At 37.1% G+C, this 17,921-nt stretch overlaps 1 protein-coding gene across 1 annotated transcript in view; it reads right to left on the bottom strand.

The window, feature by feature from the left end:
- PDE8B (phosphodiesterase 8B) overlaps positions 1 to 17,921 on the bottom strand; it is a 42,231-nt gene that overhangs the window by 17,211 nt on the left and 7,099 nt on the right. Inside the window, exons 5-11 of the mRNA XM_069880750.1 lie at positions 12,898 to 12,986; positions 8,945 to 9,023; positions 8,277 to 8,417; positions 6,456 to 6,544; positions 5,795 to 5,860; positions 4,158 to 4,161; positions 969 to 1,011 (exon numbers count right to left, since the gene is read on the bottom strand). Of these exons, the coding sequence (XP_069736851.1) occupies positions 969 to 1,011; positions 4,158 to 4,161; positions 5,795 to 5,860; positions 6,456 to 6,544; positions 8,277 to 8,417; positions 8,945 to 9,023; positions 12,898 to 12,986 (511 nt within the window). The remainder of the gene's footprint in view (positions 1 to 968; positions 1,012 to 4,157; positions 4,162 to 5,794; positions 5,861 to 6,455; positions 6,545 to 8,276; positions 8,418 to 8,944; positions 9,024 to 12,897; positions 12,987 to 17,921) is intronic.

Raw genomic sequence — 17,921 nt, 5'->3', positions numbered from 1 at the left:
GGGAGCAGCAAACTGCATTTATTATCTCTTCTCGCCCCTGCCCATTATTATTTGGCATCACAAAGTTCTTCAACACTTGTACACATCCTTAGGCTACTTGAAAAAGTAAGGCATGTCAAGCAGTCACTTTCCACACTCTTGGTGTGTTGTATCCTCTTCCCACGTGAAGCTGGCTAGCATTGCACAGCAATGTTGTCCACTGTTTCACAGCAGGAAGGGCTTCAGGTGCCCGAGAGGCACAAGAACCTATTCCCTCGAAGTAAGACAGCAGTTCTGCATCTGGCTCAGCTCACTAGAATCACAAGCTTAAAACTGGTCTTTAGTGCCTTCTACAGAAAAAATGGTTATTTCAAACATTGCACAGCATTGGAAGAGGAGAGTATCCCATTATGCTCCACCCTTTAGTCAAAACCTATCTGCAGAAGTTACTGAGAGCTTGAACATGCTGTCTGCAAGTGAGAAAACCTGCCTGAGACACAGGGCAAAGGTTGTGCAAACACACTGCAACAATTCAGCGCTGACTGGACATGACTAGCTCTAGCTTGGACTCTACAGGCAATTGTCTTAGCCCTGTGCCGGGGCCAAGCCAACAGCCTTCTGACAGGTCCTGAACTTGGGAACACTAGGGCAGGTGTGCTGGCACAAATCAGCACAGTTCCACATCAATTTCAAATAGTAAGGAGCGCCAAGGTACACCATCTTCAGGATCAGACACAGAGTTTTAATACAACAAAGAGCAATACATCTTAACTCTGAATGCACAGCAAGAGCTCTGCGCAGGGAACTGAATCATTAATGATGGTTACGAATTTGATTTGTGGTGCAACATCAGAGGAGCTGCCACCTGTCACTGGCCATCTGCTCTGATCACTGGCTCAACAGAGGCAAGACAACATTTCATATCAGCAAAGCAACTGGGCAAAACCTGAAGCACAGAGGTGTAAAGAGGTAAATGATAGTATTCAAACCTGACTGTGAATTGTCTCCGGTGTACTTCTCATCACAGTGATTCTTGTAGAGTTGAAGATACACCAAGGGTAAAATATATACATAAGGAAAAAGAATAGAAAGAGATATTAAAAGGGCTGTATTCAACACTGACCTTATCCAACATTTACTGTTCAGTTATGTAAAAAAAAAAAAGTGTTTGGCAAAGATTCTTCTTTAGGTCTAATTAGATGCAGAGAAATAATATGAAAGTAAACAGATGTGCAATGCGGGCAATCACAGATACCACACTGCTTTTATGTGCCAAGTTCCCATTTAAAATCTGTGTCTGCAAAAGAACTGACATTAATTTTTAGATAGTGTTTTAAGTGCAAACTGCATACGAATGTCAAATATTCAAGAAATAAAACAAAAAAGAAAAAAATCCCAAAATATTATTTTTTCCCTTCTGTACAGTAATTTTAAATGCATTTTCTTAGTACTATTTAAGCTAATTTTGCATGCACCCTTTCATGGGTCAGTGACAAACCAGACCTCAAACAACTCTGTTACAAAATCAACTCTCCAGCAACTGAAGAGTACAGGTAGGTGTCACCCATCAGAACTTTCTTTATCTCCTAGTAATTTTGAATCATTGTCATGAATGAGAGCTAAACACAAAAACTTAATTCTTTGTGATTCTGAAACATCTGGGGTAGCTCCACCAATAAATATTTCAATCTTTCTCAGAATTTATATCGGATATTTCCACCACCTTAAAGTTTTCACCTGTTCCTTAGTCTACAATAACACAGATTAAATGTTCCTCTGCTTTTCTATCCTGCCCAGAACAAAAGCACAATCTGTCCAATACATGACAGCTTAATATCTGCTAACTGCTTCATCTTATTCCTTCCTTACATGGTTACAAGAAAGTATTTTGCTATTAATAAGAAAATTGAACAGAACTTTCAGTTCCTCAAGCCTTCCCTCTAAAACTAGCACATGATGTACATAGGTACAGTTAACAGAGACACTGAAAAGGACTAGATGTCATGCATTGCCTTTTCAGTGTATTCCCTAGAGAAGGTGTACATACCCTCTACTTCAAATCAATAAACTTCAGTGCTTGAGACCACACTTACACATTATTCATTACACATCATACATAGGAGTCTGGTGCTGTCATACTGTCATCTAATCTATGTTGATTGGCTCCTCTGACTAGATCCATCACCTCCTATAGCAAAGCACTAGATTGCATGGACGCAAGAAATTCATTGTTTCAACCTGTGAGTTGAAAGTCGAGTTCAGGAAGGTTGCACTTATGTGCTTTTAGCACCCACATAATTTGTGACAGTGCAGGCTGCAGGGACCTTATAGTGATTATTCAGGGAAAAAAAATGAAAGGAATGATACAAATTATCTTTTCCACCATTCCTGCACACCTTCCATTGTTTTTTTTTCCTTTTGCTATTATTGGAGAGGGGCAAGGAAAAACAGTGAAAGAGAAAAGAAGAGAATGGAAGGGAAAAAAACCCCAAGCCCAAAATTCAAGAGTGGCTTTCCATAATGCGTAAGAAAATAAAAAAAAGGAAGGTGAAATCGTGCCCTTATGGTCCATACAAATCTTGTACAAGAGAGTGTAAGGAAAGACTCTCCCACCAGAAAACTGATTTTAAAAAGCTTAAACAGCTCTTTTGTAATCACACTGGAACTCTTGCAGTTATTCTCCAAAGACAGTAAAATCAAGAAAGCTCATGAGATATCGTAAAGTGACACAGTGCACCTGAATTGCCCATTCTGGCCCCAAACTAGAGCTTCTCTCAGAGCCCATCGATATATCTCTGTCTGTTGCATGAGTGGCAGAAAACATTGCCATAGTTCTTTAAGTGCTCTAATGAAAAAAATAAATAAAGCCACATTTCAGTTCTGAATACTTCTCTCCCCTCTTCTACAGGCATGACCTGAAAGAGACACATAAGGTCAGCAACTGGATTCAAGCTGCGTCAGGGGAGGTTAAGATTGGATACTAGGAAAAAAATCTTCACTGAAAGAGTGGTAAAGCATTGGAACTGCTGAGGAAAGTGGTAGAATCTCTGTTGCAGGAAGTGTTCAAAACACATGTAGATGTGGCACTTTGGGATGTGGTTTAGTACGCATGTTGGTGTTGGTTTGACAGTTGGACTTGATAATCTTGGAGGTTTTCTCCCCAACCTTAATGATTCTATGATTCTGTGATTATGAGGGCAGTTACACTTGAGGCCAGTCTTGGCCAATATGTTCTTAAGAGGTGAAACACCTCTGTCGTAAATCTATGAATGTGCAAACTCCTGATCTCAAATTGACAAAGGCAGCATTAACCATTATGTAGGCTTTAGCACATGGGAAGTCACATGGAAGTCAATCCCCATTCATGAATCTTCACTGTAAGAATATTTAATAAACTTCCAGATGCATTTTTTTCTGTACGTAACTCTAACATGCTTAATTTTTGTATGTGATAAATCTTGCATAGAAATCCATGAAGGTTCCAACACAGCGATTTCTCATACTGCAACATCCCTTACAGAAGCTGTTAATAGTGACGAATAACACTTCTACATTTTTAGGATGAAACAATGCACAATAGTGTAATTATGTTTCTAAGTCAGTATACAATGTCTGAATGCTGAGATCAAGCCATTTATAACTATGTTGATACAGTGAAATACTAGACATTTCCATCAAAAATTGAATCATGACAGCTTTTACTGCTCTGTAACCAAATAAATAGTTGATTTGGTTTCCTTTTATCCTTTCAAAAAGAACTACCTGTGGTTTGGAGAGGTACCTCATTTATTTTAGGGCAGAGAAAAAATCTGCTGTAAGCATTCAAGCATGGATTTTAGGGAAACTGCAGTGACCAAATGTTGATCAAAACCAATACTATCACATCAGTATTGCTTTAAAAATAACTCTAAGAAGTCTTATGAATATAATACAGATATTCCCACACATCACCATCACTGCCCATCTAAAATGAAAAAAAAAAAAAGCCAATCCAAAAAACCACACTTGAACCCCCCAAAATTCCAGGAGGCTCTTTGAATTTTTCATGCAATGACAGAGAATCTGGTGCTTTACTACAGGCAAGAGATATTTCCATCACAGAAGTGAAACAGAATAATTACCTAGTTCCATCAGGTGCACCATGTTTTTTCCCCAAGAGATCTTAAGTCTCTAGAGACCTTGCTTTCTGTTAAGCTGTATTCTTTAACCTTTGTGGTATGCCTTTACATTTGTGGCAAACCCTTTGAAGCCATATTCCCTTTACACCAAATGTGTAAATCTCCCCAGACTTATGGCTCATTGTATTAGTGCTTTATCTACCAATAACTGCTCATGAACCAACACTAAAAAAAAGTGAATTAAGGGTGCTTCCCAGCAGTGTCTGTATTACAGATAATATGAATGTGGCCTTGGACACAAATCCCTAACTAATATTTGTTTCTTAAGGTTACTGGATTCGGCAGCCCAATAAATATATCTCACTTTCAAATCAACATTAAAGCAGCTATAAATGAAGCAATTACAATGAAGAATTTAAAAAGATGATGTAAAACCGAAACCATGTAATTTTAGCTCTGCTTCTATTACAAAACTCTTGTAGTCCAGCCCGAGTACTTTAAAATATCCTTCTACTCGTAAGTATTAGTTTACTGCTAATGCTAAAATCTGTTATATTTCAAAGATGAGGTCAGTTTAAAACATTTTTCAGCCTTGTTTTACAGTGACAGGCCTTCCAAGTTCTTCCAAAAGTTGTGTGGATTTCTCCCTTGACTTGTTATTACCTGCCCGCACAGACACTTGCACAAAGGTGCTGGTTTCAACAGCCAAATTTTACAGAAAACCACCCATGTACTTCTTCCAACAGTATAAGTTTTCCAATAATGTGTTAATATTAAGTAGTGTTATATTGGGAATGAATAACTAGAAATAGTAGTGACTTTGTAAATATATTTTACACAAAAGTGCCTTTTCCCACCTCATGGATAAAAGCACATTAAAGTCCTAAACACATCAAGACACATAACCCCTTCCATAAAGAATATGAAAACATACCATGTTTCCCAAGCACATCATCAGTCTAAAATGTGGCCAACTACTTCTTCAGCTCCTCATTTTCCATTTCACAAGCTATAGACAGAATTCACTCCTTTGCTCACAGAAGTCCATACTTCTTTACAGGACGTGTACGTAAGAGTGCTTTTGAGGCACAAAGCGTGTGGTACAATCAATTTCTTCGAACACTTCCAGAGGGAGGGGTCCAGGACCAGATGCCAGCAAACTACTCCCCATGCCATCAGCTTTGTTGTGGGACCTGCTTGGGTGGATATGTGGCTGGACTGCAAAGACTAGAGTCAACTGCTGCTCCTGGTTTACTTGGCTTACAGTTTGGATTACACCCCCCCCAGCACATGTTCTGATGAGCATGCAATGTCTCAGGCTCTGCTTGAAGGCTACACTTCATTCAAGCATCACATACTGGTAAGCCTTGTGACAGCTGAACATGGGTCATTAATAGAAATAAGTACACCAGATCAGGCTGGTAAACCAGCTCTAAAAAAAAGCCTCTGAACTTCTTTTGGACTATGGGCTATGTTGCTCCACAGTATCATGGACTGACACATCCATGCTCCAGTAAATAAAACCCTTTCTTTCTCTACTCAGCAGTCCTACAAAAGGAGAACAGTCCAGGCAAAAGCTGAAGTTTTCTTGAATCTCATTGACAACATAGATCACATCCACTTGGTAAAATATACATTTCTAAACTAAAAATATCAGCCTACTAAAAATGATGGGAATTATAATGTGAAAGAAATACTATACCTGTTTGTTGCTTTCATTGGTATTATGCAGCCTTTTGAGGGACACAAAGTGTCTTATTTTCCTAGCAACAGAAATAATCATTTGTTACTGTATTAAATGGTGAAGACAGAAGTGATGCATTTCTGTTTTCTAAAGCAGAGGTCTCCATGCCCTCATGAAATGAGAGACCAAAGCCAACAACTGGGCAACAAGCACTCCTGAGTTACAGCTATGTTTTTGTCCCAGGACACCTATCTTTTTACTCTTGCAGGAATTCACCTGCACACCTGGAACCAGAATTTGCCAACGTGCCCATGCTACACTGCGAAGATACAAGCACATACAAACATGGGGAATACCCAGCTACTAGTCCTTCCAGCTGACTGGTTAGCAGTTTGAATACTGTAGAATAACTTCATAAAGAAATGCATAGTAATGTGAATCGAAAAATCAGCCGACTTTACAGTTCTTTTAGCCATCATGACAAGTCAAAATGGATAAATGTCAACAAAGAACACAACATTCTCAGCTTCTCTTATTGTTTCCACATTGCTTCAAGTCAGCAGTTATATTATCACCCTGCTACTAAATACACAGAGGTTCATCTCAAACAGATGGAGAGCACAGAAGAGGCTCTAGAAACCACAAGGCAATTATGTTCTGGACAAGTTAGTTACCCTCCTTGACCAACCACAGGTGTTATCTTCACGTGCTGCTGGATACTGTCTCCTGATTTTCTTCTTGCATAGTAAACTCCTTGCCATTCCTAAGCAAACACATAGAATGAGACAAGATCTAAGAACGTGTAGCTTGCAGTCAAATCTTCATTTATTATTACATAGTCCTTACCTACTAAATAATTACATATTATGTCATGGTTATATTTTTTAAAAATAGAGTAAGATTTCTTAATAAAAAGTAGCACTTTTAACAGATATTTGCTAACATGAGGACAGTGTAAATATGTTTCTCTTGTGTGAGAGAGCATAAAACTTTTACAATTAACTTTAGGAATCGTCTGCTTTGAGGGGTTACAAACATTCTTGCTAGCTATAAACAGTGGTGACTGCAACACATCCAGAGACCATCTTCCTTAGGAGCAGCAGAACCAAACTTCGAGCTAAGACCCACTCACCTTTGAAGCTGCCAGTTGTCAAGCAACATGTATGTTAAACTGCAGAAGCCTCTGACCTGAGGACGTCCTTCAGCTAACCTCAGGTAATCAATAGTCTATTCTCCCTCCATGACTGTTTCTCCATGACTATGGATATTCAAGGCATTATAGATCAGCAAAAGGAAGAAACAATCATAGCATCTCTTATGTTCTCTCATGCAAATGCCCATTTCTTTGACCAGTCACTAGTTTTCCCTCTGTCCCCACTGCTACAGGAAGACAGCAAGAGGACTGCAGACTAACCAAGAGCCACATATGGACCATCCTTAAGCAGTCCACTGATGCACCAATAAGTTGCTTTCCAGTATGGACAGAGCATACAGTATGCTCTCCAGTATTGAGAGAAAGAAAAAAAGAGACGGCTTCTCTCTTCTTATCACCTCAAAGAAGAGGGATTTTAAAGTGGGAGCTACTCGGCAGCAGAGTAGGATGAAATTGGAAAATGTCTCCAACACAGCCAAAGGTAGATAGATGCAGAAGACAAACATGGCCTTGGAGCAGGCAGTGCTAGCAGCTGGGAAGACTCTATAAATAAGGAGGAGCAAAGTAAAAGTGGTCTGCTGGTACTGCTAATAATCCAAGGTGAACCCAAAAATAACTCCAGACAGTGACCCCCAAAGCTAAGATCATTGCTAGAAGTGACTTAAAGATTCAAGAACTCCTAAAAGTTAATGAAGAAGAAGGTGAGACAGGGAAGGGTGAGAGGCACCTCAACAGCCCACGGGAGATGGGATGAGAGTGTGGCATGTGTTAGGGGAACATATGGCCAGTAACAGTTATTGCTTTTGTGGCCCATCACCACCATGGCAGGAGTTCAAAGTGCACTGTAGCTATTCTAACTATAGTTAGAAAAACAGACCCCACTGGGTGCTGGTACATTGTGGTCCAAGCTGATTATGCCGCAAGGTGCTTAAAGCACACTGTCAAAGAAGGCTCAGTGGTTATGACAGAACAATTAAACCTTTTGGCTGGATGATGCAGCCACCTGAGAGACTAGTGGAAGGACAAACTGTTATGTTTCAACTAACAAAAGCTCCACGTGCTCCAAGCAAAACAGAAACACAGGAAATGTTCTTGCACTGATCTTAAGCCAACAGTTTGGTAAACGAGTTCACTCAGATCCTAAAAACAAAGCTGAACGAGATCTGTAGTCATTTGTCTGAGGCATGGGCTGTTGTCCTCCTGAGACATCTGAGGAGCAGAATTCTGCGCTTACATGCATACTCATGAAAAAAACATTTTGAGTCCCTAAACACAGAGGATTAAAAATAAAGCAGAACAGAAATCTAAAGCAATTTTGCATGAGTTTATTTTATTTGCTTACCTTTCCTTTTTTAATATATGTGTTGATAGTATCTAAAAGATCTGCACAGTTTTTGTCACTTTTTGGTAGTTCAGTAAGTTCCTTGCCAATAAGCTCCACCTTGTGATACCCCATCATCCGTTCAAAGGCTGGATTAACATACTGCCAAAACAAAAGTATTTTAGTATAATATGAAAAGAACATACTTACAGGATAAATACTCACATATAACTAAACTGTTACATGTCATGCATTTAAAGCCATAACCATGCATCCCTACAACTGGTTGTTTTTCATATAAAAATCCTATGTAATGGTAAAGCATTTTATTGAAGTAAAGAGCTGAACGTAGAAGGTGATATGTAAACTACTACCACAAGGCATAGAAAGAGAACAAACTGTTTACTGTACAGGTTATCTAGTTCTGCTACAGATTTCATGCTGTTTTTTTACCATAAGCAATGTTACTTTATTCAAAATTATCATCTAAATAAATATTCTAAAGGAAAAAGCTTAATAATTCAGCAGGCATTAATGTGCATCATCCAGAAATAAGGCAGTTCATTGCACAGGGCTTTTTAGTGGGTGACAAAACTAAAACACTGAAATAGAACAGAAACTATAGGGCAAATATCTCTTTGAGTTCCTGTCTCCAAGTTCTACAAAATAGTTAACCTTTTCACCCCTACCTGAATGACGTGATCTTCACTGGTTATTTCTATAGCTTCCTGACAATGGTCTAATGCTGTAAACACTGCGTTACAAGCCCTGAAATTAGCAAATGATTCACATTAGTTTTATTGTTAGAACATTTTGCCCACTATAAATAACTTATTATATTGTACTTATTGGTAGATGAATCACAAAGCAGCACGTTGTTCTGAATAAATTATGTCATTATCTCCACTATGATTTTTCTTCAGGAAATTCAGCTTTAGATATCCCTGTTAACGTGCTTTTACTGCAGGTCACACTGTGAAATTGGTCATGAGTACTACAGCATCTTAACAGTATATTATTTCTCCAAATATGCTCTAGACAGCAGGAACTAAGAATTAGCTGTAAAAATAAAAATACAGCTGTTACATCAGAATGGAAAGTTTTGTGATCGTTAAAGACAGGGAACAAAAAAAAATTATCACAACAGTTATATATGTAGTTTTCAATACAAACAAATACAAGCAAATAGACCAGCACTAATTCAAAGGAACAATTTAAGTAATCTCAAAGTCCTAGTAAGAAAAATATAAATTTTCTTGCTTTCAAGTTATATTTCAGTGACTTGATTTCCATACATCTTGATCTTTATTAAGAGCCAAACTGACCTTAATTTCCCATTTTTTTCAGGGCTAGCCATGAACTAGTGCAGGAAAACAAAGGCCTTACCTTCTTGCTAAAATATTTAAACTACTTAAATTCTAATCTACATTGGATGAGATTAAGATAGGCTCCTAAGACTAGAAAGAAAAAAATGTATATGTATAGGTATATGTGTAGATCCACATATGTCTATGTACATACATATACATTTACACATACACATACATATACACGTACATATACAAGTACATGTACACAGATAGAATGCTTAATAAAAGAAACAACCCAAGCATCCTTGCATTGATAGATGTTGACACTTATCTTTGATTTTGGCTAAACACAACCTAATTATCTTCCATGTACCTCTCACTGCAGGGAGCACAAATGCACCATGCATAAACATTCTCGCATACAGTTATTACCTAAAAGGAACATCTTGCTCCCAGACCACATAGTGGAGTTTGAATTAATACTAATGACTAGAAAATTAAGAAGTCCATGACATTGCTAGTTCTGCTTATCATGGAAATAACTCAAAGACAAATAGGATACACAAAGAAACATACACAGAATCACGGACATACAGCTGTGCAGTTAAATATTTGTACAAAAAAGTATTGTACATAGAAGATGACATCAGTATTTCACCTCATACAATAAAAGAAGATCCTGATGTAAGTTTACAAGTGATTGTCTACTAGTCCAAGCCAGCTTCAAGCTGTGATTTTGTACTGTGTAAAACAATTAATATATCTCAGTGATAGATGACTGGTATACCAGCTGATAACATCATTACATAAACATTCTGCATGAAAATGCACAGCTATGTTTGCTCTATTAAAATCTTAGTATTTTCATGTGATCTAGCAACAAAGCCAGCAAAATAAAAGATTTAAGTTGCCCATATGCTCTCTGATTTATACACTTCTCCCACAGATGTTCAACCAAGCTCCAAACCAGAAACAGTTACGCAGACAAATGGTCCCCACTTGGAATGGGAAGACACTTCTGACCACTGACATGACCTTACATACTGCTTTCTTGGGCTCATCCTACTTTTCCCCTTATGTTTCTCTTGTATTTGAACACCTGAAATATGCTGGTTTTAATTCCATTGACTAACTTTCTGCAAATAGTCTCTCTTCCCTTTCACAGAGCTGTACAGAAGACCTACTGAGACAGCAAACGGACCAGAGATCCAATAGGAGACATACAGTGCAATACGCTTTTCCTCATTTATTCAAACTACATGGATGAAATCAAATTCTAACCAAATAACACTAACAAACAGTAGTTCTGCTTAATCTTTAATGACAGATTCATACAGACCACCTTGTCTAGTTAGGCAGAGATAGGGGGAAATCCTCTGTTGCAAGACACCAGCTTCTCAAAGTTACAAATACACCTTTTCAGAAAGTTTGCCTCTTAAAAGGCAACTTGGTTCCCCAAGATGTTACTATAAATGTTGATTATAAGTGTTAGTTGCACTTCTTACATGACAAAAGTATTTAACTATCCTGGACCTGCATCTACCAAACACTTCAAACTACTTAACTATTCCGGGACTGCATCCGGCAGTAGTAGTAGCAACCCCAAAAATTACCACCATTCTTTTCACAGTATTTCGCAATGCTGCTAAATATTCCCAAATCAGTCATGTTGAGAGGTGATGTGAATATATATACATGCACATAAATATACAAAATGTGCATTATCAATATACGACAGACATGACAACACAGAATACATTTTTTTATAATGTTACTCTTTACATACATTAAAAAGAACTAGACACACAATTTATGTAACTACATTCAAGACAGTAAAATGGGTGCTGAGAGTAAAATGCTGCTGTTTCCAAAAACAATACTGGTGAAAGAACTGTCAGTAAATGAAATGCTGCTGGATACTTATTTCCTTACAATTTTAATAATTTTTATGATTTTTTTTGGTGATTGCTGTGAATAAACTTGCAGAAAAATATGGCAGCCAATGTAAATCTTTCTCCCTGTGATGGAGTTTTAATTATCTGCATTCATAATTGATAATACTCATGCAGAGATACTCAAAATAACTCTGTATAGTGTTCTTGAAATGAAACACAAAGTACGTATGAATGATAGCTTAATCTTTTTACACAAGACTTATGTTTCTGCTCTATGTTTTCTTAATTTGGAAGTCACTATGATGTTGCATTTACAATTGAACAACAAACTAAGCCAGGACCACCATAACACCTAAATGACTTCTAAAATTTCACAGCTGCTCTGTTTTCCTGCTGAGTTTTGGAAAATATCTATTAAAAATTGTCTTCTTTTTTTCCCCTGAAAATTTTACTGTAATTGCATTCTGCATGTGCAAATATGTAATCACTTGAACATGAAGTCATTGAGATCAGTTTGCGACGAACATCTTAGAAAAATCTACTTCTTAAATAGAGAAACTGAAACCTGTAGAAAGGTGACAGTATGTTTTGTAGACGGAACTGGAATTAATTTTTGAAACCCTGGGAACTACATCTTCTCTGCTTAACACTCAAAGGCTTCTTTTTTTTTTTTCCATATAGTGGAATTGAAAACATATTTATATGCATGTGTAAGTACCTGTATTTAACATAAAATTAATAACATTAAGGAAAAAGTGATAAGGGAATGAAAGCAATTTAATTTCTCACTAAGATTAAAAAAAAAAAACTGCTCCAAGTCTGCCAAGTGTTGCCCAAGCAAGAAAATAAAAACTCAGGGGAGATGGATCAAGATTGCATTCAGCTCAAGCTATCAAATATGAAATTTCACACACATGAGACCAAAAATGACTTCCTGAAGCTTCACCATCAAATATATTTGCTGCCCATAAACCTTACACACAAGACAGCATTTTTAAAATGCTGCCTTTGCAATTAAAATGAGCTGAAGTAATTATTCGGACATGTTTCTGTTTCAAGATCTTGCTCTGACTGTAATGCTGGTTGCAACAGCTGCTTGAACATTGCCAAACTCCTTATGGACACCTCGAGACAGGTCAGACACAAGCTAGCATCAGAATAAAGGACATGTACTGCATTTTGTATTAAGGAAAGCCATAATTTTTACCATCAGTGAACAAGACATACACCAACCAAGCTTTCTCAGAGTGCCAGTTACTAAGGCACTTAAATTTGCCCATTACAAAATAAGAGAAGCAGAAAATAAGGGTATAGTATATTGGTTAGCATACCAATAAAAAGCACTTATATACATTACTGGAAAGAAGCACAAAATAACTTGATACATTTATGTAGAGCAAGCAGTTGATGTATGCAGTTTCTTACACTTCTACATACCTTAATTTGAACTGAGATCGCACTTCCCCATGTTCTATTTGAACCAGTTCATTGTAACAAGCAGTTATGCTGCTATTCTCCATGAATTGCTGGAAGACAAACCAAGACAGTATGAAATAGATTGGAATGGTTTTAAACTGCTATTTCTGTTCCTGCATCTAAAACTCTAATCTTATAAAGAGAGCTGTGATGAGTCCAGCAAAGGGCCACAAAGGTGATTAAATATCTCTTTTGTGAGGAAAGGCTGAGAGAGCTGGGACTGCCCAGCATGTAGATGAGAAGGCTCAAGAGGGTTCTCATCAAGGTATGTAAATATCTGAAGAGAGAGTGTAAGAAGACAGAGCCAGGCTTTTTTTCAGAGGTGCCCAGTAACAGGACTAGAGACAATGGGCACAAACTCAAACACAGGAGGTTCCCTCTGAACATCAGGAAATTTTTTTTTTGTTTTTTTACTGTGAGGGTGACTGAGCACTGGCATAGGTTGACCACGGATGTTGCAGAGTCTCCCTTCTTGGGAGATCTTCAAAAGTTGTGCGGGCATGGCCCTGAGCAACCTGCTTAAGCATGGAAGGTTGAACAAGATGACCTCCAGAGGTCCCTTCCAACCTCAATGATTTTGTGATTCCATAGAAATAAAAACCTCTAGCTGCACCTTTTCTATTCAGAAATCATCTTTTCCCCATGAATGATTTTCTAGTTTTTAAGACAATAATGGCAAGTGCAAAAACAAGTTAAATTTCGAGTTTTCCTGTTTGGTTTTAGCAACCCAGTTAGAAACAGATTTCTAATACCCCACAAATTGTCTCACACAAAACTAGTATTGCCTTGATGTTTCATTTTGCACATCCTTAATTCAGAGTGGAAAGGGAACACCTTAGAGACATAAAACATTAATGTTATCTAAAAAAAGCTACTTGGCATTTGATTTGTTTTCAAGCAACAATTGCAGAAATGAAGTAACTTTGCTCCACAAGTAATGCTACTGAGTTGTAACTGTGCATTCAGATGTGTAGAAAAGTATATTATTAAGGAGCATGCTGACAAGAGTTAATAAAGATGGGAGATGGGAGAGAATGTCCTCTCTTTGCTAGACAAAGGCAATATGCTGAAAGGTCTCGTGCTTGGTCCTGCTGAAATCAGAAACTTTATGTTGATACAAAAGAATTAGATTCTCTGACTTAAAAGTTAAAGTGTACTGCTTATTAGTAAAATTCTGCTAAGAATTTTACTGCTAAGAAAAGTTAAATCACTTCTTTAGAAATACATGTATCAAATCTAGTTTTCACAGAAAAAAAACCCCAAACTGGTGTGGTCACTAGTTCTCACAGCACTGCTGAATGCAGAGTCAAGAGGCAGAACTCAAACCTTCGAGGAACAAAGATAAACTTTTAATAAACCTACGCTTCTCTCCTGTAGGAAAAATCGTGTTGCAGGGACCAACGCTTAACCTCAAGTTGCCAGCAAAATGTAAAAAAGTAACATTAAAAGTAACTGTTGACACAGACCTGTTTCACTCCTTACTTTAAGACCTTAAAATATTTCTGTAACTCTCACTTTGTATACTAAGTGAATGCATGGGAAAACAAAAGACACAGCATCAAATTGTTAGAAGCAATGGTGAAAACGATGTAGTGTTTTTGCATAACAAACTGCCTGCAAACAAACTTGTCTTCTAAAGCACTGTAGATTTAGCGGGATGTACCTGCCCATGGCAGGGGAGTTGGAACTATATGATCTTTAAGGTCCCTTCCAACCCTAACTATTCTATGATTCTATGATTTAGATGATTTCAGTTTTAGGGTGATCTAGTAGTCAAATATGCCCATGCTAAATTTAAAACAATATAAACATAAATCAGTCAGCCATACACACTTCAACAATCATAGCAAGATATTTTACAAACTAAACTTAGTGGAACATACTAAAGCTCTTTGTAAACTGACAAAATTTAACTTCTGCTGTTTACTGACAGAAATCAACTACTTCCTCAGCACAAATCTGTGTCTAAGAATCAAGAATTGCAGCTTGTTAAAGTGCTAAACCTGCTCTTAACTGTTGTATACTATTCTGCAGACACATAGAATCTCTTTATTTATGTTTTTAGTACCAATGCCATTCATTCACTGGCTCACTTAAAACTGAGAAATCAATTTGGACCTGAAATAAAGCAGGAAACACTTCCTTCTTACAATCCATGCATCTAAACGAGGCACAAGAAGGCAGAGATCTATTAATTCTCAAATATTAGAAGGCAGAGAACAAAACCTTCTTTTTTAAAAAAAAGTTTAATATTCATACAGCATGTTTTGATTTAACTTATACTCTTAAATCATATTTTATTACATTACAATTGGATTCCTATACAGAACTTTGCACAAGCCACAGGAGTTATCCGCTAGGAGGAATGCATTATTTTTCTTCCTTTGCAAGAAGTACTAGGTTTAATATTAAAAAATTATTTTGTTGCAAACCAGAAAGCTTTGATGCTAACTGGTCAATGAGAATCAATATTTGTTCAGAAAAAGAAGTAAAGTTCAAAACATAAGACAAGATTGTAATTGAGTAACTGCTAACATTAAGGTCCCATTTGCTAATTTAAATGATAGTTAAAAATCAGTTGGGAAGCCAAAGCACTTATTTAAATTAATGCATCTTAAGTAGGCCATCACTATTAGATTTATGAGGCTGAGAGTAAAAAAAAATCAGCAAAATAAACGCACTGCATTAACACCACCATTAATATGCAAACACAAGAGCTGTTCATGATACACAGAAAAAAAAATCAGAAGATGTAATAAAATACACAAAGAGGAAGAAAAAAACCAGAAATAAGTCAGCATAAAAAATGCCAAAGGAAGGCATAAAATTAACAGAAAAGACTCCTAAAACCTCTCTCTGTTCATAAGATCTTTCAGTGGTCATGGTGGTCCAGATACAGATAGTCATCAACCACCACTGATTTAACTAGCAGAAATGAAAAGTGATTTCTTTAGTACTACTTATAATGTATGTTATAGTTAAACATAGAAGGATACTACTCTAATGTAAGTTAGGATTACTTATAATGTAAGTTATAGTTAAACATAGAAAGATACTACTCTAATGTAAGTACACACGATGGCATGGGAACATTTGGAAGCTGAATAATCAGCTATTCACTGCATGAAAAAAAATTATGGTTATTTGCAAGTGTATACTCCCTAAAAGAGGAAAATACTTCTATGGAATCTTCAGATCTAAATCTGATGTGAAAAGACTGGTTTTGTCCATAGAATTCTTCAAAAAGGTGACAGACAAACTGGTTAGAAACTCAGGCAATTTACTAATCAAGTTGTAGATGCATTTACAAGACAGCTACCAGCAGACAGAGCGATTGTGTTCACTGTTTTGTCAAGGGAACAGGAGGAAGATGATGAGCAAAACCAGAACAAACTCTGATATGATGAATAGTGATAAAGCAAAATAAAGCTACCAGAAAGCCTGAACTGTAAAAATAAAAACAGTGAAGAGAAACTTGTAATTCAAACAGATATAATTTAAAGAAAAAAAATAATTTTGCTGTCAAGGAAAAGATTCCTTGCAAATACTGTCTCTCTGTTTAAAAAATGATATTTTTGTGTTGTCCCGTGTGTGTTTGTTGTTTTTTTTGTGTTAATGGATTTAGTCCCTACCGATCCTCATCCAAGCAGAAATAATTCATGTGTCCATTCCTGTGAAAATAGGGTATTCATCATCAGTTGTGTTTTAAAGGTTTAAAAATAATTGCAACAGGGAATTATGCAAGATCTCTGATAAATTTGGGACAGCTAGAGGTAATGTAATGGTTAGAGCAGGTGTCAGGTGCAAAACTATTTTACTTTCCTAGGCAGACAGTGTCTCAGAGCTGCATAGTACCTCTTCTGGCACTATTCAGTACCGTACCTACAATTATGTGCAAAACATATTGCCTTGTCTTGTTTTTAAATGAAACACCAGATTTGAGAAGAAATAAAGATTTCTATGAAAACATTATACTTTGCCCACCCCTCCTTTTTTGAGAATGACAGAGAGAATTACACTAAAGAACCTGCTCTCTTAGTCTCAACTTTTCCAGCTCTCAGAGCATTTAAAAGCTTCAGAAATGCTTTTGCCTTTAATGCTTTTGCCCCTACAGCACCCTTGCAGGAGGGGGAAGATCCGTTACCTCTTTTTGGAGATGATCTACAAATCGTGCCTCTTGTGCATGCTCTGCTTTGTAAAGCAAACTCAAGCTAAATACGTACTAGCTCAGACACTGGACTCAAACGAGCCTATCAGCATGAGATTCTGCCTAAGTTAATTCCTGTCCTTCCTTGATTTTCCTTATTACAGTTAATTGTCCTAACTATATATAGTTAATTCTTCCTAACTAGTGTCCACTGATGTGCTTCTATTGCTTCAATACATAATCTTCCTTATGGATAGCTAACTTTAATAGTATAGCAGATTTATATTACATTAACATAGCATTAATATCAATCCAAAGCCACTCACATAAATATTGGAAAAGGGTAAGCAACTGAATGCAGACTTTTAGAGCTGAAAACTCATGCCTTTCTGCTCTCTCCTACAAAGCAGTTTTGAGGACTAGTGTGAACTGTTATCTTCCCTTCTACTTCAAGTACAGGAGACACTCTTAATGCTGTCCTGAGAAGAATGGATGCAAGCAACTGCACAGATCCCATGAAAAAAAAAATTATTCTTCGCATCAGGAGGAGCTGTATTAGGCTTGCAGTCCCTTTAGAAAAGGAATCCTAGTTTGAGGCATACAGATTTGTCTAGGTGGCTAATCAGCATACAGCAATATACAGCCCAAGCCGGGTCCTCCGTCACTGTTTTTACAATGCCGTCAATAACAGAACCCACCCACCATGCACACAGTCCACAAAAATTTAATCTCAGTGTTCCTGCTTATCCTGGAAGGACTAGCTAGCCCACAGATTCTCCTATTTCATACTCTTCTTGGATACACTGTTGAACAGAAAAGAAAACCCAATAAATTGCCA

Source organism: Phaenicophaeus curvirostris, chromosome Z (assembly GCF_032191515.1).
Source record: "Phaenicophaeus curvirostris isolate KB17595 chromosome Z, BPBGC_Pcur_1.0, whole genome shotgun sequence".
NCBI classification, from domain to species: Eukaryota; Metazoa; Chordata; class Aves; order Cuculiformes; family Cuculidae; genus Phaenicophaeus; species Phaenicophaeus curvirostris.
The sequence above is the reverse complement of the archived record's forward strand: the minus strand, read 5'-3'. Positions and strand labels throughout refer to the sequence as shown.